The sequence below is a fragment of the Aulostomus chinensis genome, chromosome 6 (assembly GCF_037954235.1).
Source record: "Aulostomus chinensis isolate RoL2024-O1b breed Wild chromosome 6, RoL_Achi_v1.0, whole genome shotgun sequence".
NCBI classification, from domain to species: domain Eukaryota; kingdom Metazoa; phylum Chordata; class Actinopteri; order Syngnathiformes; family Aulostomidae; genus Aulostomus; species Aulostomus chinensis.
This window is the reverse complement of record NC_141325.1, coordinates 27,922,091-27,943,722: the sequence shown is the minus strand read 5'-3', so window position 1 is coordinate 27,943,722 and position 21,632 is coordinate 27,922,091. Positions and strand designations below refer to the sequence as shown.

Below are 21,632 nucleotides of genomic sequence, written 5' to 3'. Positions count from 1 at the left end.
TTACTGGATCAAAATGTTTTCGCGTGCTTTTTGACTACCTGATAAATCCTCCAAACATTTTAGCTGCACTCGTGTAAGGTGCTGGGTACTTCAATTTATAAGAAAAACAAAATCCTATTTGAGATCATTAACAGGATGTGAAAACAGAAACACAGAATCTACTCAACATTTGTCAGAAACATACAGTGAACCAAAAAGTACATTTTCTCTGCAAGCATTGCTCAAATAAAACAAGAACAAAACAAAAGTATCTTGAAGTCACATCCAAGTTGTGTGTAAATGTATGAATGTGCAAAAGCTGCATGTTTGTGAGGCTCAAGCCTGCTCGCTGGTAGTACCACACGGCTCCTCCGCCTTCCCTAATGTCTCACGTTTGCCACAGAATTAAAGCAAATGAAATCAAATGATTTTAAAGCAGGCTGTCTAGACAGGAAGTCTCACAATATAATGCGACTCCTTAAAGCAGTGCCTTTATATAATACATATCATTCTTTAAACCAAATGATCTACCTCTTTGGAACGCCAGGCAGCAGCTCTCTCTCTCTCTCTCTCTCTGTCTATCTGGAATATTGGTTTCTCCCACTTTCTGTAATTAGCAATGATCAAGAGGAATTATAAGCGGCGGCTAACAACACTGGACTCCTCAATGACCCTGATAGATGGTCAATTATAGTGATCAGGTCGTGGCGTTTATTGGATTTAAAGTGGCAGTGATGGGCCCTTTTGGCCTAGTGTGGGTAATTATCACGTTTATGCTTGATTTAAGACGACAGTGCATAACGAGAAAGACTTGACTTAAATTTAATCATTTTCTTATCTATGTATTTATGCAGGAGTTAACAATGGACGGCCATGAGTGGAATACTGCGAAGATGCTTGGATTAGAGTGATATCCACGTAGCATGTAGCCGCCATGCAGGACACATCATATCTGGAGGAAAATGTGCTCCCAGGACATTTCTGGCAATGTCTTAGTTTGTCCATTTTGGTCATATATTTGTATAATTCATGTCAGGGTTTCAAAGATCAGTTTTACAGTACATTACACTCATATTGCAGCTCTAGTTTTTGTGATTTATTGTGAACTCCACGAGGAGCTACATTTTTAAAGAATGCTCAGACTAAAACATTTCACGGTCAACCGCCTCTAGTTTTGCTTGCAGCGTAAATATGCCAATAGAGAGCAGATGCTATACACACCAATCGCAGTTGTCAATAAAGTTTTCTAGGCCTTCCTGTTACAGCAGACAAAAAGCAGCTCACCACTGTTTCTTTGGCGGTTTGAATCCACCTGAATATGATCAACTCTGCCGCTCAGCTCCTCCAGTAAGCCAGGGAATACATCAGTGCCTTGCTTATTTACTTTTTTTCCACATGGCAGAAAAGGTCAGCGTCGGAGGATTACACTGCACGGCTCAAGTAGAACTCAATAAAGGCCCGCCAATGTAAACAATATCATTCATATTTTAAACAGCTGGCACCAAACAGAGGGGGCTTTACACCAGGGTGCCAATTATTCTACTTCTCAGGGTTTTTGCAGCAAATCACAGTAGCTTACATAGGTGGACTTCCCAAATACAATCCTTAGCTGATAACATAAAAAAAGTCTGAGATGAGGACGCAAATATGATTACGATGAATTTTAATTGTAAAATTAGCAAATGAAGTCATAATCTAATGATGCCCACCAGCACAAGGAAACAGATCCTGGTATTCTGGAGGAGTTGAGCATGTGATGCTCTTCTTGAGGTTATTTTAATCATAAACCACAAACTAATGCTTAAAGCTGGGGTTGGGGGTTGGGGGTGGGGGGTGGGTACAGATTTATTACTGCTTAAATGCAGATGTTTTTCAGGCAGCGAGTGTGCTTGTTTAATGTCTGGGTTTGTTTTCCCTCCACGGACTTATTAAAGTCAGCGCAGCACAGTCTGTGCTCTATAATCCTGTTGTATTATTAATCATGTCTTCTCATGCAACTCCTAAAAACTTCCCTTCTTGATTTGTGAAAATGCACTGATTTTCAAAATGAGCCGGGTTCAGGGTGACAGGAGGCTTTATTTTTCTTGCTGTTACAGAATCCAGAGTGAGTGCAGCGCGGCGTCTGTGCTGCTTGCTCCGTGGTTCAGTCTGAGCTCCGTCTGTGTGCAGTATCACACGTGTATCCAGCGTGGTGTTGCTACCATCTAGCAGTGTAAGCTCACCAGCGCTGTCATGCTATAGAGAGAGAGACGCTGACAGGTCAGAACACATAAACAAGACACGACATTCCTCTGGTTGTGTCAGGATTTTCTAGCATTATCTTAAATTGTCATGTAAACAAAAGTTCAGCTCCAGTAAGGCCTTTACTCATCACTGAGTCAAAGAACCAGTGCCAGTCTGAGCACGCGAGGTGCCCGAGGCAACCAGAACTAATTCTACATTCAAAGTGCTGCATTAGCACCAGGCAAATAAGCATATTAGCTAACAGTAGTAGATAAGCAATGAAAGATGTGCAAATTAATTCGATCAACAAATCATTCAATATATGTAGCAAAATAATCTTTTGTCCTGTGCTTCTATCATTTTTCCTTAATCATTATTTTATCTTTTGATTGCCTGGATAATTTTTTTGTGTAATTGGATCGTTGTTTTTTTTTTACATCATTTTTATATTTGTGGAGCACTACATAACCCATTCATTGAATGGTGCTCTTTTAATAAATTATTATTTTGAACTTTCAATCTTTTAGCATTTCCATCTGTGGAATCAAACTAAAGCTACTATCAGCGATGAGCGGCTCATGCAGCCCTGCAGCCATCCACGTGTTCGGCTGCTCTGTGCAGCAAAACCGAAGTGAAACTTGATAATATTTTGATTTGACATGAAGAACCGCACTAGTGCTGCACTGTGATGCAAATAGCACTTCCTGAATCCGCTAGGTGGTGCTAGAGAACACAAACTTCTTAAATGTGAGGTTGCAGTACATCATGTGAAGACAACACATCGATGTAAATCAACAGATGTCTTTGAGTGGTTAGCTTGCTATCTGGTACTACTACACTGCGCAATAAATGAAATTCAGTTCCGAGGCAGATTATTCATAGCGCCACCTGGTGCTGTGGTCAGAAGTGCCTTGGGGAACTGGGTGAAGAGTTACTGTGAGGAGGTTCATTGACTGGTGCAACGATGGTGACCAGAACACAAATTGGATCCCGCAAATTAAGATCTTTTCCAAACTTCAAGGGCTTGATGAGAGTCTGAAGGCACCTATAAGTCATATTTAAGTCGTAGCGCTACCGAGTGGTTACGGGACATACAGTAAACCCGATGTAACAAACATCATCTGATTTATCGTACATCAAAATTAAAAAGAGTTGTCTTCATGTGATGTAATTAGGCTGAGGTTGTCTGCACAGGTGTGTACTCTCCGACTGCCCTCCAGGTTCTTTTTGCACTGCGTCCCTGATGGCTCACTGTATTTCCTTCATATCTTGTCAAATATGTGGGGAGTTTTCTAAATACCGCCTCAACAAAACCCTTATAATAAATCTGTAAGCTTGGCAAATCATGTTCGTTTGAAGCTGCAGAAGCTGCTGAAGTTTTGTCAAAATAAATGAAAGCTTGATACATCTGACTTTAATTACTGCAAATGTTAAAATGATCTAAGAGATTTCTTTTTTTTAACCGCAGTAAAAAAACTACAGCTGTCAGAAATGCTGAAAGTGATAGCAGCTGTTCACCTGTCCTTGTTATTTTCATGTATTTAGTTATAAACAGGATAATGAGTGATAAATAGTTGGTCTACAACAGTGAGGCAGCCATGCTCACCCTCCACCCGGCCATCATGGCAGGTGCTCATGGCTTCTTTTTCTCACTTTTTTCTGCCTCACTTGGGTAAGATGATAATCCAAGCCTAGTCCACTGACAGACTGCAACATGATTCACTTGGACAGTGACTGACTGCACATCCAATTTGTTTCAACTCCGGAGCAGCAGCTTATTATCTGAAATGCATGAGATGTCTGTGCATGAGAGGCGTGATCAGCTGGGGCATGCGCCGGGGCTGCTGGGAAAGTAATCAATAAGGGATTGTCTCTTGTAGTTTAGGCCGACACATTATGACAGAGCTGAAAATTAAACAGGCAGATATTAATAATAATGGAAATCAGAGTCTCATGGGTGAGAGTGGGGGAGGGGTGAAGCTGAAAATATGTATCATGTTTGGCTGAGGGTGCAGGAGGTGGGTGGATGGGGGGGTATACTTGTTTTTTCTTTGCTGAAAACATGAAATATGAGACAGGAATGCAACAATAATGGCGTTGGGCTGTTGAAAATCATCCTACATGAGAAGAATTGCAAAATATCTCATAGATCCTTTTAGTTTGAAAATGCTCCTTTTTAACATAATGGAGCAGGTTTAATTAAAATTAGGTACCCCCACCCCCACCCCCCCCACACACACTTGTTTAAGTCACACAATTTTACTTTTTTCTCTTGTGTAAGAGGCCATTCAGATAGATGCTCATCAACAGCTGAAATAATACTGATTCATGCTGGAGAACTTGCTGTAATATTTTTAATATTTGAAATATTATGTATGCAGGTTTACTTAATATGTTTTATGTTGCATTTGTTCACCTCATCACTGCTGAGCAAATATGGTCATGTATCCTGTTCAGACCCACCCCCCCCCCCCCCCCACGCTTGAAATGTAGCAGCAGTCATGTGCAGTAGGAGAAACAGATTCCCCGGCCGTGTCAATTAGCCTCAGCAATCCTTTTCCATTGTTTGCAACAAACGCACCATCGTGAGCGGGGGTGGGGTGAAGTGGGGGAGTTAACAAACTGCATTACAGGCCATTATAGATGCAGTGTCATTGATTATTTATACCCTTATAAAATGCCTGGCTCCCCGGTGGACCAGGCGTGCTTGGCTAGCTCTGATAAAATGTTCCCTCTAAATCACCACACCAGGACAAACAACACATTCAAATACATGAGAGAGTTGAGTGACAAAGTCTGCTGGGTAATAGATGAGAAGATCCAGAAGACCATGGAAAATGCTGTGATAGATTAAGTTTATCGCTGGCTCTTATTAAACTAATAACTCTTTGTATTCAACCTCTTTTTTTTTTTTTTTTACATTCTCCTTGTGTTCAACAGCACGTGTCTGTCTGTTATATCTCCTAATCTCCTATCATCTAGAACTAATGCTCAGATTTCGATGAAAATCGGTGGAACAATCAGTAATCTTACAAGGAACACGTGATTAACTTCTGGAGACAATCTGGATGAAATTGCAAACCCCTGGATCCTGAAGCCTGAAGATGGAAATCACCTTGGTTGTATTCAGGATGCGTGATCCAGAACGCTGTGATTGGACATATTTGCGTGAAATCCTAAAAAGTATTCCGGTCTCATAGATGGTATAGATCATATTCTGGATCAGTGATCCGGCAGACTTATTTCAGTGTAGTTGGGATGAAAATTCATGAATGGATGTTGTTGCCTCACAGCAAAAAGGTTCCTGGTTCGAGCACGGGGTCTTTCTGTGTGGAGTCTCATGTTCTCCCTGTTCCTGCTGGGTTCTCTCCAGTGCTCCAGCTTCCTCCCACAGTCCAGAGACATCAAGAGGGGACGAGGCTGATTGATACTCTAAATTGACCATAGGTGTGGCTGTGAGAGCCAATGGTTGTCTGTCTATATGTGTTGAGCCCCGCCTCACGGCAAAAACTGCTGGGATAGACTCCAATCTGTGGTATCCTCTCCAAATTCGTCAAAAATAAACCAAAACACCCATATTCTGCAAAGACCCCCCCCTCCTCGTGCTCTCATTGGCTCTAATCCATCTCAGAAATGCACTACATAGCCAATCAGAGGCAGAGTAGGGCTGTGGGTGGGTCTCCAGGGGATGGGTATGTCCATGTCCTCCTGGGTTGGCAAAATAGGACCTGTCAGCACCGAAAATGTTGCCCAACTTGCTTAGACATGGGTTTGAGTCCTGTTGTCAAACCTGTCTGCTCTGGGGCTCTGGGTACTGTGTCAGGCAGACTTAGCATTAACATTAGCAGTACTAGCATAGCTACTGGTGTGGCTAGCGCCTCCTGCGGAGGGAGGGCAGGTTCACAGCAGAAATTTGGATGTTTCTGGGGTACAGGACTTTTATCCCGAGTGGAATCGTCTGCATTCTTCTGTTCTACTGTTATATATTTAGGTTTTGTGTTGATTTTGCTGTCATCGGTATTCATGATTTGATTAATTATAGATGAATAAAGCTCCTCCTCTTCCTCCAGGAATCTCTGCTGAAGATTTTTTCCCAGTTGTTATTTTGCATTAGTTAGCAGGGGAGCAGATGGCTGCTACTCGTGCGCTCACAGGGAAGTCAGCACTTTTTTGAACTTTGGTGTTATAGGTGTCTCCTCCGGAGCAGGACCTTCTCCATCCAGTCACCGCCCCCCGGGACTATTCCCACTCGGATATTAATGGCCCTGGTTGAGCCGGCCACCTCAGCATAAAGCCTGCAGGGGCACAGCAAGGCAGCCACACCTTTCAAAGCCTTGCCTCTTAATGACACTGACATTGTGCCGCCTTCAAAAAAGTACCTGAAAAACATATCAACTGCCTCGTCAACTAAAACACATGTGGCATTTTGACATGCTGCCCTCTGTATATTTGTTATTAGTAAGATATATTGCCACTCATTAAATGCATCCTTTATCATATGGGTTAAAGGTCCAAACGCCAGATGTCTGGTACAGCGCAGCACGCAGGGAAAAAAGAAAGAAATACATGTAGAGTCTGCATAGTGACAAACGCATGCCAACAGAATTGCAAAGAGGTAAAGTAAGTCCATATTGGACACACTTCCTAGAGCACGGAAAGTATGAAAGAGAGGACAACATCTTGCATCATCTATCTTCCTTAAATGCTGAAGCCGTGACAAAGTGGATGGAGAAATTATGATAAATGATAAGACGTATTTAGTCAATAACTGTAATTCTCTTTCTTCACTCTGCTGTGTTTTTATCCTCACATTGTTTAGTCGAAAAGACACCCAGTCATTTAAATAGCACTTTGAAGGCCAGATTGTGATCAAATTGAAATGGGCACCGTACATGTTAATATCAATATCTCCATCCAGGAGATGGATTGTCAAAGTGGCTTTTTATGAATTTAGATCTTATTTACACCGGGAGGGACCTGGATGCTGCAGAGGGTAGGTGTTTGATTTAACCTGCTTCCAAGGCAGCACAACCCTGCACTAGAATGCTTTTAAGGCTAAAAGAAAATGTGTTAAGTGATTAGCCAACCTAACACTAAGAAGAATCAATAAGATGTGTTCAAGCACAGTAAAAATGTAAACGTCCAAATCCTGGACCGACCAGAACACTTAAAGCCTTGATTGTCACATCATGGAGTTTTCCTATTCAAACGTATCACTTTTTTTATTTTAGTAAATTCTTAGACGTAAAATATTGCTGATCAAATGCTAACTTATACACAGATCTGGTTATGCAGGGTTTTGATTTTCTTTTATCCGTCACATGTGACACGTAAGACACCATGATTTGGATTTATGATCAAATTTAATTTTACTTTCTGTGCAGTTTATAATTCTGTTATTTCATGCGTCCAGGTTTCCAGAGGTGAAACATTGTTTCTTGTTTATGTATTCTCGACGTCAGACGATCAAACAGCTTTTCCCGAGCTTGGAGGGGCATTTCAAATTCTCGGTCAACAGTACAAAATCACGCTCTTTTTAAAAAAGGAGAAAGGAGACAGTTGATAGTCAGAAATCACCACACGTGCCAAATAAGGAGCAATGCATTCACAACCATGCACAGAACGTGAAATCTTTGAGGGGTTATTTTCTGTTGCAAAAAAATCAAACCCATTTTTTCAGGCAGGCTATAATAATAAAAATAATAATAATAATAATAAAAATAATAATAATAATAATAACTGTAGATCATGCATATAAGCTAATAATAATCTTGATAGCAAAACTAAACTTCATTTAAAGTATTTTCCCAAAGATTGCTACAGAATGCTTTAAAATAAGACAAATCAGCAGAAAACCTGGGTAAAAATACAAATATAGAGGTAAAAACTACGAATTCACCAAAAAGCAATAAAAATAGGTGTAACATTTTTATTAATTACTAATGTCAATACCAGGAGTTCTCAGGAGGTGAGATAAAGATGTTATTGATTCTTCTGGCCACAGAGCTTCAGGCCAGTGTGGAATTGATGGGTCTCAAATGCAAAAGCCTGGTCCCTGTTCAGAACCTGGACTTAGGAGGAGCCTGAGGAGTGCTTAGGGTCAGAGGATGCTCAGAGGGGAGCTAAATGCCCAAGAGCTGACTCAGAACACACTTTCAATGGGATAAATGTGATTGTTATTGCTGATTTATCTGATATTCCAGAGAAAACAATGCAAGGCATGTTAAACCTTCTCAAGATCAGTCTAGAGGAGGGGAAACCGGACCGCAGATGCACCGCATTTGTGAGAACTATGTTTTGAGGTGGTGCAGTGGTCAGCATTGTCACCTCACAGCAGGAAGGTTCTGGGCTCGAGCCCCGCCTGGAGCACGGGATCTTTCTGTGTGAGTCTCCATGTTCTCCCTGTTCCTGCTGGGTTCTCTCCGGTACTCCAGCTTCCTCCACAGTCCAAAAACATCAAGAGGGGACCAGTTTAATCCAGACTCTAAATTGACCGTAGGCGTGGCTGGGAGAGCCAATGGTTGTCTGTCTCTATGTGTTGGCCCTGCCATGGACTGGTGACCCGTTCAGGGTGAACCCCGCCTCTCACCTGAAAGCTGCAGGGATAGGCTCCACCCCCCACCACCCTTAACAGGATAAGAAGTAGAAAATGGACGGATGGATGGATGTTTCGAAGCCAAAAGGTCCTCACGGAAAATGATGCAGGTTTTCTCTTCAGTGGAGTGAGGAGGGATTTCATATACGTTTGATTTGTTTATGCTGGGTCTAACAGACTCAAATTAAATTGTTTATCTTCATATTCATAAACAAGATACGAAAACCTGGAAAAAGACGCAAAAACGAAGCTATGAGCATCATATAAGGGTCATGTAAGAACTCAGATATTTGAAGTGAAGTACCTACTCACTGGGCAGAAGAAGGATTTTTGTCTTCTTTCTGGAAAAGGACCAGTAGCCAGTTAAGCTGGTAAAGGATGATGCTCATTAAAATGTTAGCAACACTGTTCTGAATGTACTGGAGTTTGCTGAGAGTCCTGGCAAGGATCCCAAAAACAGGAACATTACTCCAGCATCGTTCAGCTCAGCACAAAGGCCTTCAAGCTTCTCTTTTCCTCAAAACTCTCCCCCAACTTTCAAATGGCCTCAAAGAATGCTTTGTTCCTCAAATGCGGTTTGTTAATTCTGAATGCAGAATTAACAACGTGAGCTCAAAGACCTTTTCATATTTTGATGTGTAATTATCTATATGTGTAATTATCTAATTCAGACGGCACTTGTGACTATGATGTAATGACCCTCCATGGCGGTCTCATCCATCCTGTAAGAGGATGCGTTCTCAACGCCGGCGAGGAACTGAGTGAGACGTGTGTCAGAGTGAGCAGCCCTGGGAACTGAGAACATGACAGGAAGATGAGTGAAAAGGAACATGCAACACAATGCTACATCCCCTCCAAGGAGGAAGACAGTGATTGTGGCTCATCATATGTAATGTCTTTTACACTGCGCACACACACACACACACACACACACACAAATGAAATTGAAATATACTGAATCCACAAAGAATTTCAATTTCCTAAGAAAGATATATCTAATTACATGACTGACGAATGATTGAGGGACGCAGTAATGGTGACGCTGAGAAACACCTCATTACAAACTGTTTCCCGCACGCCGTCGAGTGGAAATACAGCAGCAACAGGTGACTCTGCAGGGATCTCAACATCTCTGTGTGCTTTGACAAACAAAGTAGGAGAATCCAATGCTAAAGGATGAGGACAAGGATCATGGTGAAGGTCCAGGGGATCATACTGCCCAAAAACTGTTTGCAGAGTCGATATTGAACACCGTTGTTGAGGTTACTATTTATCTCATGCCAGCCAAGTTGGCACGCACATCTGGCACCGGGTACTTAGTGCAATTATTTATGATTTCCTCCAAGATTTAAAAGCTCTTCGCCCGGCCTTGTAATGCAGTAACTGATTGCACTGCTAATGTAATTAAGGGGAGATTATGATGTCCACGTGGCACACCAGATGGTGGCATTCACAGCAATGGGGGAAGGCACAACTGGCACACCGCTGCACAAGGGCAGTGAGGCGCAGTCAGTTGGAGCAGTCCAGACTCCCCACCAGACGGAGGCAAGTATATGTGTGTATGCATGCGTGCATGTGTGCGTGCATGCACGGATGCATGGGTGTAATGTTTGATGATAAGCTGAGCTATAAAGTTAAAGCTGCTACGATGAGGATGATCATCTTTTGATGCATGAACACGCTCGCAGAAATCTATCACGTTGGTCAACCAGCGAGCTCTTGATCTAGAGGTGCTAATATACGGAGCCCTGGAGGAGTGGCCTCAGAAAGATGTCGTTATGTTTTTTTTTGTTTTGTGGCAATAGCACAGAAAAATGTGTATTTGTGTAATTTGAGGCCACAGAATATCGCTGTTCTCTCAACTTAGGGTTTTTTTTTTTTTTTTTGGTAACAAAATATAAATTCCTCCAGTTTAATTAGTTTATATAATTGGAAAGATTTTAAATTTTGATTTAGATTTAAATTAATGAAATTTAGGGAACATATCTTGTGGCCTAAAATTAACTAAATTGAGGGAACAAGATGTATGTCATGACCTAAAACAACCCATGAGGAAATGCATCCTATCTTGTGGCCTCAGTTTATATGATTCTATTTTTTCTCTCTCGTCAGCCACTCCAGGGCTCCACAATGACATCGTGGGATTACATTTTAAACCATACATGAGCCAAGGTGACCCGTGTGCCTAAATGTGATGCTGCAACAAAAAATATCATTTTCAAAAGTTAGGGAGGGAAAAACACCATCAAAATTTTTGTGTACTTATTGCAACAACCGCACAGCTATTCATGATTCCACTCAGTTCAGTGTTTTTACCCATGCTGTACATTCGAGGGGGTTTGCTGTTTGTGCTGCAAAGGGTTAAGAAATCTCTTCTTTTTTTGGATGTGGTTTATTTTTAACCACAAATTTGATGGATTGCAGGAATAGCTAGGCACTTTTTTTTTTCATTTTAAACTTGTACAATTAAGTTCATTAGCCAAGAAAACAGATGGCACAAATGGAAATTAGATCACGTTTGGCAAAGCCATCATGTTGCGGGAGATTTTCTCAGAGAAAGCAACAATGAGACTAAACTGACCTTTAATTAGGAAAAAAAGCACAATATTATAAAGCCTTGCAAGGTTGTATCCTGTGGGGGCACTAAGGCTTCTTAAAGCATGTTATTATAAGCTATTCAGGAGACACTGGGGTGTTTTATGCGTAGACAGAAAAGAGAGGCGGGGGTGAGGGTCATATATGAAATGAGACCTGCAGATTTCCTCACAGCCTATAATGGGTTCATACAGGTGACAGGGACATTGGGGCGCAGTAGATTTCCCAAGCTGATATAGGGATATTATTACTCTCAGGGTGGCAACACAGAAATCTCCATCTTCAGTCCCTAGACTAGTGTCAGCAAATTACAAAACACAGGGAATGACCTTTACACATGAAAGGAAAACCTTTCCTGTTTCTTTTTAAATCATTTGGGCACAGAGTCATTCACAGCGGTATAATTTGGGTCCAGGGTCTCTTCGGTCATCCACTGATTACCTCTCACAACTATTCTTACCAGGATATTTTGCACATGTTAGGATGATCCAGTGTTTATGAGGTCGACATTAACCGAGCTGTGTCTGAACGTGAAATAAACTTAGAAAGTACAGTTTTAATGAACATTTTGGAAAGGTTCATTAAAACCACAGTTTTAATGAACCTTTGCGAAATGCCAGCTGTACTGTAAAGCTGCACGTCCCACATTGGCAGCTCCCCCCCTGCGGAAATCTGCCACGGCCATCATTCATCTTTCCCCTCAGCAAAACACTGTTGTAGCTGATGGCGCTCACAGTTAGCATGTGTTGCTGATAGCTCAAGACGCTCAATGAGTGTTTCATCACCTATTTCATAATTAAACCATTACTTTAGCAGGTGTCGCCCCCCCCCCCTCCCCCCAAACACAGGAGATTTTTTTTTTATCATATCAAGTCTGCCAGAAATTCTTCATAAAATGAGCAGAGCTGCTTCAGGAGGTTGTCAACACCTTGATGGGAAAGCATGTGTTTGGAGGATTGTGTGTGTTCGAGGTATGATGATGTTGGTGGTGATGTGTGTGTGTGTGTGTGTGTGTGTGGGGGGGGTGGTGGTGGTGTTGCAGCAGCAGAAGGAGCAGAGTGAAATTTCTCTTAAAAAACCCCAACTCTGTTGTCACTGATATAATGTGAAGAATGCAGCTGCAGTTCTTTGTGGCCATTGCAACTACAATTATTACAATCAATGTAATCAATCGTGTGAGTGATTGACGTACTGGACAACATCCATCCATTTTCTACCTCTTAGAGGTGGGGGGTGGGGGGTGGAGCCTATCCCAGAGCCTTCAGGTGAGAGGCGGGGTTCACCCTGGACGGGTCACCAGTCCATGGCAGGGCCAACACATATAGACAGACAACCATTGGCTCTCCCAGCCACGCCTACGGTCAATTTGGAGTCTGGATTAACCTGGTCCCTCTTGATGTCTTTGGACTGTGGAGGAAGCCGGAGTACCAGAGAGAACCCACGCAGGCACGGGGAGAACCAGCAGGAACAGGGAGAACATGGAGACTCACCCAGAAAGATCCTGTTCACTACGTCTATCTGAACCCATCATTTACTGGTTACCCTTACATTTTTGCATAGAAAGCACAGTCAAGCCTGATGAAGATTGTGTCCTTGACCATGACCTTTAGAGGTCAGTGGTTCAAGGGCTAAAACCCTCCCAAGCACTTGAAAACACATCAGAGTTCTTTGAAGAATGAGTAAAGTATATAATTGTTTTTCTTGATTCTTCAATAAACTTAAAAATTCTCTGCTTTTAATCAAGTAGAATTTAGAATGAAGGCTTTAGCGGAGTCCTACTTGTCTTGATGTGTCTTCTTTTACTGAAGTAAAGGAACTGTGCTCTTCCACTACTGTTTTTTCAAACTAGTTTGTCACAAAAAATTTTAATCTTGCTTTCAAAAATCAAAAAATATATTTTTTGATAGGTAATTTTGGTAGATACTGATGATACTCACTTTAACTATTATATATATTTATTAAACAACAACAAAAAAAGCTGCCTTCAGAACAGGTTTGACATTTTGGGAGATATTCTTGCAGAAGGTGAGATGAGGGGATTGGAAATGTGGGGAACAGCTAGACCGGCTCTGTTTGAGAGTCCGCCTACAAGCACCTCAAAAGCTCACAAATTATAATGTTTCAGCTGGTTTGTTTAAACTGAAAAGCCTCATTTTTGCCTCTTCAATTAACGCTGACAGGTAGTGTGGAGGTGGTGAGGGATGTGGTCTGGAATAACTACTCACAATAAAGAAAAAGGGACGCTTGTAACTTTTTGTGCAGGGTAAAAATACATTTAACTGTGCACATCCCCTATAGATTAAGACATACCCTACCAATATAAACAGGAGTCAGAATGTTATGATTTATCTATCTGGTATGATTGGGTTTGAAATAATAAACTTGGCAATGTGAAAGCATCTGTCACCTGATGATTTTTATTTCATTTTTTGGACAGTGCACAAAGAGGCTTTTAAGTTTTGTAATCTGGGAGATGTACACCCTAATGTTACAGCTCCATTGCTCTTTATCTACTTTTATTCGATTACAGTAATGAGATGTGATTATTAGAGAGACAACCGTCACAAGGCGTGACCCTTAGATAGATCCATATAATGATATATTTAGTGAAGCAAAACCTTAATTCAGTTACCAAGGGCTAAATTGGATCTAAAAAATTATTACAAAGAAATACACCCTCCCTGAGTCAATGTGGCGCAGTGGGCCTTGGCCTTTATTCTCCATGCATATGTACCCTGATGATGGTCACTGACATGTTCTCCAATGATGGTGCTTTCATGATCTGCTCTGGTTTGTAGAGTTGTGTCCCTCTGTGCTGCGTTCGCATACTCCGTTGGGTTGGACAGTTATTTATTTATTTATTTTTTTAAAACAGTCTCATGATTATGAAAAGAAAAGAAAAGAAAAGAAAAGCATGAAAAACAAGTGAGTGGTTTCACTCTGTTAGGATAAAATCAACTTCGCTTAAAGTTGTTCAGTCAGGTTGTATTTTCTTTCAACCCTGAAGAGAGGAATTATGTTGTGAATTTTTGGATTTTGAAGTAGTAGTAGTGAGTGAGGAGTTAATAGTACTTTTCCCCCTTGCCCCCTCCTCCCAGAAAATACTCAAAAAGGAAACCCGCCATTCATGGTAAAATGGGAAGTTGTTCTCGTGACTGTTGGGAAGGTTTAAGTTAATGATTTACCGTTTGTGGTACCGGAAGTGCTCACTTGATGCAGGTGGGCGTCGCGAGGTCCAAAGTTGAAAAGGTGAGCCAAAAACATGCGTCGACCAGGTAACCGACAACAAAACTATTACTTATTTAAGATTCACCTCTTAAGAGCTCAGTTGGTTTCGGGAAATCTACAATTAATTTCTCAGTGTATCCGTCAGCAGTGTACCAAAACAAAAACATATGTATATATGTTTCTTTTTTTTAAATAAGCAAGATGCAGCTAAAGTACTGTAACATGTGCCTTCAAAACAGATGAGACATTTTTAAAGGTATGAATTAAAATGTCACGAATTAACTGCTTATCAATAATTAAATTTGCGAGACGGTCAAAAAAAAAAACGGGGTCAATAAGCGAGTATGCTAATAAAGCAGGCTAGCGCGGTCCCTGTCAGGCTATTAGCTACAGTGCTAACGTTAGCTCATGTTAGCTGTATGACAGTGTTCTGTCACATTATGCGTCTTCCTGTCCACCTTCATGGATTTAAATGAAACTGCAGGACGTGACGGAGTATTATAAGACCTAAAAGTATGTGCTATCACAGTAATTACTCCAAACTCGAAATAGTATTGATGTAGCGAACACTGGACAACACAATGTACTGTATATTACACAGCCCTGCTACGTAGACGTGAGCTAAAGTCAATTTAAGTATGATAAACACAAATAAGATGGCAAATGTTTGTTTTCACTAGCAACATTTAGCCTCCTATGGTGGCAGCTGCTCTGCTTCCTCATTGAAATGTAAGTTCTGATAGTTAAATAAATCAGAAGTCGCCCAGCTATTTTCATTTAATCATTCATGTCTGGGTCTGTTTTAAAGTAACATTTTATTCTATGGATGATACATCGTAAATGACCAATTGAAAAATTCTCCTATGATGTAAAGTCAGTTGTACACAGCAAGTTAATGCGGTTGTACCCGTTCCTGGAAAGAATACCACTAATCTTATCTCCAAAAAAAATTGTTGATCATCAGTCAATGAATTGACAAATTCTTCTGGAGCAAATTTTTATTTTATTATCTTTTTTGGGGGGAGGGGGGGCAAAATTACAAGCGTTGTTCATTCTCAAATGTCATTTTTGAATGCTATTTTGTCTCAAAAGACAGTGAACTGAATTTGTGCGGATTTTTGATCGGACCACACACACATACGTACATTCAGTTATTTAATTCTGGAAATAAACAGAAGATGACAAGATAATGAAAATAATGAAAAGGACTGCAGCTTCAACCAATATGCAGATAAAGGAATACACAGCGACGTTTTCCTTGCAGACAGGAATAAATATGAGTGGATTTGGCTTTGGTCTTCCTGGATGAGGAGGAAGAAAGCTAATTTTGGACAAATTCATGTTCCAAATAGATCTTTCATTCTATTAGCTAATTTGCCCTCCTCTTTCATTTGAATAACTTCGGCTATCTAACATTTGTTAAAGAGACAGCTCTTTCTGGACTAAATCCCCTAATTTGATCAGCTTAATTGCAATAGATTTTGCAAACATCAAGATTGAATGCAGCAACTTTGTCAGTTAGTACAAGAATGCTTTAAAGTTAATCTAATAAAATTGCGTCAGGAACCTTTGCAAAGCCACTTACCCTGTAAAAGGGTTCCATAGCCATTAGGCCAAAATTCCCTTAGACAGGAATAGATAGCAATTGATTGGGACTTCCTTGAAAATATGTGATCCCTCCCTCTAATTTGTGATTTGGTGAAGTCATTTGGTGGTTTCCAAATGCTGTTTTGTCATTGGTCTCACTTGTCATTTGATCTGGGATTAGAGGGCCAATTTTTCTTCTGGATCCTAATAAGGCTCATCAAGAAGTCAATACTGTGGCGTGCTGGTCATTTCAGCCAAGAAAAACCTTGTCCATTCTCCATGTAATGACCCTTAAGGATGCTATCCTCTATTTGTTTGTTTGTGTATTTTGTCAACGTCAGATTGAAAATTGCAGTTTTAATTTTCTTTTATGTCCCAAAGCACACAAATGTTTCTGCACCACACTGTAACTATTGCAAGCAAATATCGCTTTGAATCTCATAATGTCTGTAAAGTTCATTTTCAGAGGAAATAAAACTGTGTGTTAAGGCTCCTCTGCTTTTTCAACAGAGCTTTAACATGTCTGAAGTGAGCATCCAGCTGCCCATGGAGCCGATCTCCGCAGTCGGAGTGCTCTCTTCAATCAACAAGGCTCCTGACGGCTACGTTGTTGTGAGTATTCATTCAGAGCTGTGGGAGACTGGAAACACAGGCAGGATTAAAACTATAAATTATTCTGCAGCTTTATTGTAAAAGCCACAGGTGAAATAGATAAATAATAATTTATTCACCCTTGTGAGACTCTTACCCAAAAATTTCAAAATGTTGTTTCCAGGATTATTGCATTGCCCAAGTCCAAAATCACTATCAGTGTCTTCTAATCCTTCTGTTGTCTCCTCCCCTCTTGGTCGCACATATGATTGGCGTAAGATGCTGGCAGTCGTCCAAGGTGATTTATGCTTTCTTTAGTCAAAACTGTTAGATGACTTATTCAGAAAGTTTACTTTGATGATTTGGAGGATTGGCTTCCTGATATGGTGGCGCCAGTATTACAGACACTCCAGAGGCTTAAAGATGATCACTACAATCGTTTTGAGTCTGTCGCCATGCTCTCGAAATAATGTTTTAGTCGTGAAGTGGTGCAAGACCTGCTACATATGTGGATCGGTTTAGTTTATGAAGGGATACTTGCAAAGAGAAAGAACAGAGTGAGTTTAACAAAGCACAAAACAAGCTTAAGGGCAAGTCTGTCTTCCTCTTACTCTCTTCCTATCCGCTCTTCTCAGTGTTGCTTTCACCCTGCACCCGCAAACCCTCCCTCCTCTTCCCCCGGTCTTTATCTCTTCCTGCTCCACCCTACACACCCATCTTGTTCTAATCTCTTGCAGATGATGGTAGGTTGGCATCCGAACGGAGCCACTGGCAGGGAAGCTGTGTACACACCACACGGTAGTGACAAAAAAAACCCCTATCAGACTTCCTCCTCTTCTGCTCCAGTGCGCCAGTACATTACTGATGATATGCAAATAGTCTGCGTGAACTGGAGGCCTAAAAGCCAGTCACTGGCAGTTAACTGCTTTGTAGTGCACCAGCAGAATTACCGTTTGGTTCCGAAAAATGTTTTTAAGAAGTGTAGAGCTTCTAAGAAACACCATTTAACCAGACTTCCACAAGAACAAAGATTTTTATATCACCTCATGTCGCTGCACATGTTGGCTTTTGTAAAATTTCACATGTAAATTTAGGTAATGACACGATTAGGTCATAGTGTAAACTCACATTTGTGCGCTTCATGTATTAGGTAGTATTGTTTCAAATTCTGGCCTTCGTGCTGCTCTGCAAGTATTTCCTCCTCTCAGCATATGGATGAAGGGGGATTCTGGCTGCTTTACAGAGAAAAACGATTTTTAACTTGTTCTTCAAGTTGCAAATATGGTAGCTGGCGAGCTGCCATCTTTGATTGTTGAGAGTTGTAAACAAGCAACAGTCATAACCCCTCTCGTAGACACCCTAAAAAAGATGCGTGTTGTTGTTACCTCACGCTGGTTTTACAGTTTCAGTGGAGTTAAGTGTTTTTAAAATGTCTGATTCATTATTTTGGTTGGTTAGATCACCACTTCGGTTCAACAAGTGGGGGTGTAAATTGCAAGCTTCATTACCATAAAATATTATATTGACTGTGTGAACAACCTTGTGTGATATGACATGATTTATGTCCAGTAACAAGATAAAGTACATTTACATTATCAACTCACAGAAAACAAAAATTGGCTTTCACGTTTTATTCCTGAACTCAAAAACATGCCAATAAGGTCATGAACATGAAATTAAAAAAACACAATATTCTTTTAAAAAAAAGAATGATTTAAGTCCGACGGCAGATGCCACCCAATGCACTGTAACTTCTCTCCCAACAAGTATACCAAACAAGCAAATGCCTTGGTCCAAGGTTTTGGATTGGGACAAAATTTTGTAGTGGATGGATTGCATCATGTCCCCTCAGGTTGAACTGTTCCACATTTTGTTCCTGAGTCATTCTTTAATTTTTTATCAGATCACATGAAAGGCATACCCTTGGAGAAAGTACAAGTACAAGTCTGCTTCCATGATGTAATTCAAGGCCTTTCAGACTGTCCCATCTTCAGGAGCATCCCTTGAATGCCACTGTTTGGTCTTTCGTCAGTCCAGTCAAAGTACAAGCACAAATACCAACACTCCAACTCAGTGTATTAATGCAGTACTGAAACGGGGGAGTCTCAGGATATTCCACTGTATTGATTTGTTTTACCCTGCTACGTTTCAGAATCCTCCTTAATACTGACTGCTTACCACACTTATCACACTGTTCATAGAGCAGATCAAAGGGCTGATTAACTCTTTTGCTCTCTGATGCGGTGTGTTCACATCTCTGAACTTGAGCAGGTTGTACCAACAGAAGAGAGCACAGGCCCAGATCAAACAGCATTCCACTGGGATCAGCAGCTTTGCTGAAGCACCAGCAGCCACCCCACATCAAACGCCAGGCATATTCACGCGCACTTAGACTCCCGGCAGCGCGAGCAAGGTGTGTGTGTGTGTGTGTGTGTGTGTGTGTGTGTGTGTGTGTAATTCAAACTCGCATGACATGTTACCCTCATAAACCCCTCGCTGGAATGTAAGTTTATTTGAAGAAACATCGTTCTAGCTTCTGATTGGACTGGCTTCTTGTCAGTTAGAAGGAAGCATTTGCACTTAAAAGGAGTAGTTTATGAAAATATCCGGATTTATCTCTTGCCAAGAGTTACAGAAGATAGATGCCCCCCTCATGTCATTGCATTGAGCATGGAGCTAAGACCAGATGGCAATTAGCTTAGTTTAGCTTAGCGTAGCTTAGCTGAGAAGAAACACTGGAGGGAGAAAAGCTAGCCAAGCAATATAAATTGCTGCAGTAATAGAGCTCTAGAGTGAGGTAGTGAAAGTCCCATCCCCATTCTCCAAAGAGGAGTTAATTATTAGTCATTATGTTGTAACCATCCGAGTTTGACACCCCCCCCCCCCCCCCCCAACGATGGTACCTGCTCCTTTAGAAGCCATAGTTTTGCTGAGCTGGAACCCTGTTTTACAAAAACCCAGGTGTTTTACCAGCAATCTCATGGTATCTATGTGGCTCCCCACAATTCTGAAGAAAAACAGGGCGGTTACCATGGAAATGTTTAGCAAACTTGTGACTGTCATCCATTTCAACTTTCCTGAATTCCCACTTTTGAGAGGAACCTGGCTGCAGATACAAAATTTCTCTTCTGTTAATTATTTTGATATTGTATTCAGTTGAGATCGGTGACAAGTTACCTACCAAAACCAAGATGGTCAGTTGGTCACGAAATGTAGGTAGTTTAAACAGCACTGGGTCTGAGTATTGTTTCCAATTATTATTATTATCATTCAATCTGTTATTGCTTGGTTTTCTGGAATCTTGGGGAAATTTTTACCCCTTGATTGCTGTTATTAGGGGAATTCTGAGAATTTCTAAGTGCATTTTTGGCCTTGAATTATCATGATCACCAACTTGCATCGAAGTAATGACGAGAGAAAAAAAATCACTCCTTTTGCGTAAATAATTAGATTTTTATCATTCTAAACAGGAGGAACAATTTTTATTTCTTTTAAGTAAGAAACAAAAACGTGATCCTCATGAAACAGATTTGTTGTAAGGCTGTTATCTACTTGGTAGAAAACTGACCTGTGGTTCTATTGCTTTGGCTGATTGGTGTATGATTTCTGCAAGATATCAATGGTCACAAACTGGATGTTTCAGAGGAGAAGCCCACAAACCAAGCGCTGTCATGCTGGCTACGTCCACTCATTTTGTACAGGCTGTGCTTTGACACAGCAGAGTTTTGTCTCCATTTCCAAGAGTTTACATTGTGACTCTGGCTGCCTGCTAGCTACTGTCAATCAAACATTGACGTGTCGCTTCAACTGGGTGAGACAAAAACTAACATTTCTGATATTGCCCTGCAGATATTAGACTGCTATCTTCATGTTTAGATAATGTGTGTGATTGAAAGGTTTATGATTAACAGTGATTTAATTTCTTCAAATGTGAATCAACAGCCAGGACAGTGACGTCCCATAGTCGTGACTGCGGTATTTATGCGGAACTAAGCTAAGCTAATTGTCCTCTGGCTCTCATTCCTAATACAGCGACATGAGAGTTTAATCAATCTTCCAAGGTAGCGAAGCTCTTACTGGAAGCCAAAGGTTTGGCACTTTTAGTTCTATGATTTCTTGTCAGAAGTCGGTTGAGAGATAAAATCCAATGAAGAATTCTCTTTCCAGTTGTTCAGTTCTTTGAAGAAATGGGTTTGTTTCCCTGTGCTTCTCTTATGTATTCCCCAGGTGGTTTCCCTCTCTAGAGATTCTTGATTGTATGCCTTTATGCTCTTTTATTTACAGCTGTGCTTCACACTAAGACGTTGTGTGTCTCAAGAGATCCTTCACAAAAATATTCCTCAGCGTGCGTGTGCTTTCAGATCACTCCACCTGAGAGTTTAGGAAGTGGCAGTTGAATCTGTCATTGTGTTTTAAATCTAGGGATTTCAACACCACAGCTATGACATCTGTTATCATTGATTGAATTTTTGGAATAATAGAGCCTTGCAATAGGAGAGAGTCTTAGGGAAGCGCGACTAAGGCTTTACATGCCTTTTCCACTTTGGCTCAGCAGTTGGCGTTTCACATTCAAGCTGCGTCGCATCCTTGCTGCCGGCGGCTGTTGTGGCAGGATGATGCCTGAGGTGCCTCCTAAGAGGACCATGCCCTCGTTACTCCTCAACTTGACTTTGGGTTTCACAAAGCGAGCCCTTTGTTTACGCTGACAGGATGCGCTGGCTACTGACCTGGAAAAAGTGGCCGAGACGGGTTGTCTTGTAAAGAAGAGGGAGGCTGGTGATGTATAGGCTCCTTCTGGGACCTTTCATGGAACTGCTGTTGGTGACACCCAGCC

The 21,632-nt window shown here is 41.1% G+C and overlaps 1 protein-coding gene and 1 long non-coding RNA gene across 6 annotated transcripts in view; both read left to right on the top strand.

Annotated features, from left to right (window-relative positions):
* The first annotated feature begins 14,522 nt into the window (after positions 1-14,522).
* mvb12bb (multivesicular body subunit 12Bb) overlaps positions 14,523-21,632 on the top strand; it is a 35,157-nt gene continuing 28,047 nt past the window's right edge. For 4 of the 5 annotated variants that reach the window (XM_086205494.1, XM_086205491.1, XM_086205493.1 and 1 more), the window contains exons 1-2: positions 14,523-14,641; positions 16,718-16,819. In XM_086205494.1, coding sequence (XP_086061620.1) covers positions 14,606-14,641; positions 16,718-16,819 — 138 coding nt within the window. In that variant the 5' untranslated portion in view covers positions 14,523-14,605. Of the gene's footprint in view, positions 14,668-16,717; positions 16,820-21,632 lie in introns of all 5 variants that reach the window. The other variant, XM_086205492.1, reaches the window with a different exon arrangement.
* Positions 17,577-19,207, top strand: LOC147260643 (uncharacterized). Its single transcript, XR_015116310.1, has 3 exons — positions 17,577-17,596; positions 18,702-18,840; positions 19,070-19,207. It is a non-coding gene; the product is annotated as an uncharacterized LOC147260643 (long non-coding RNA).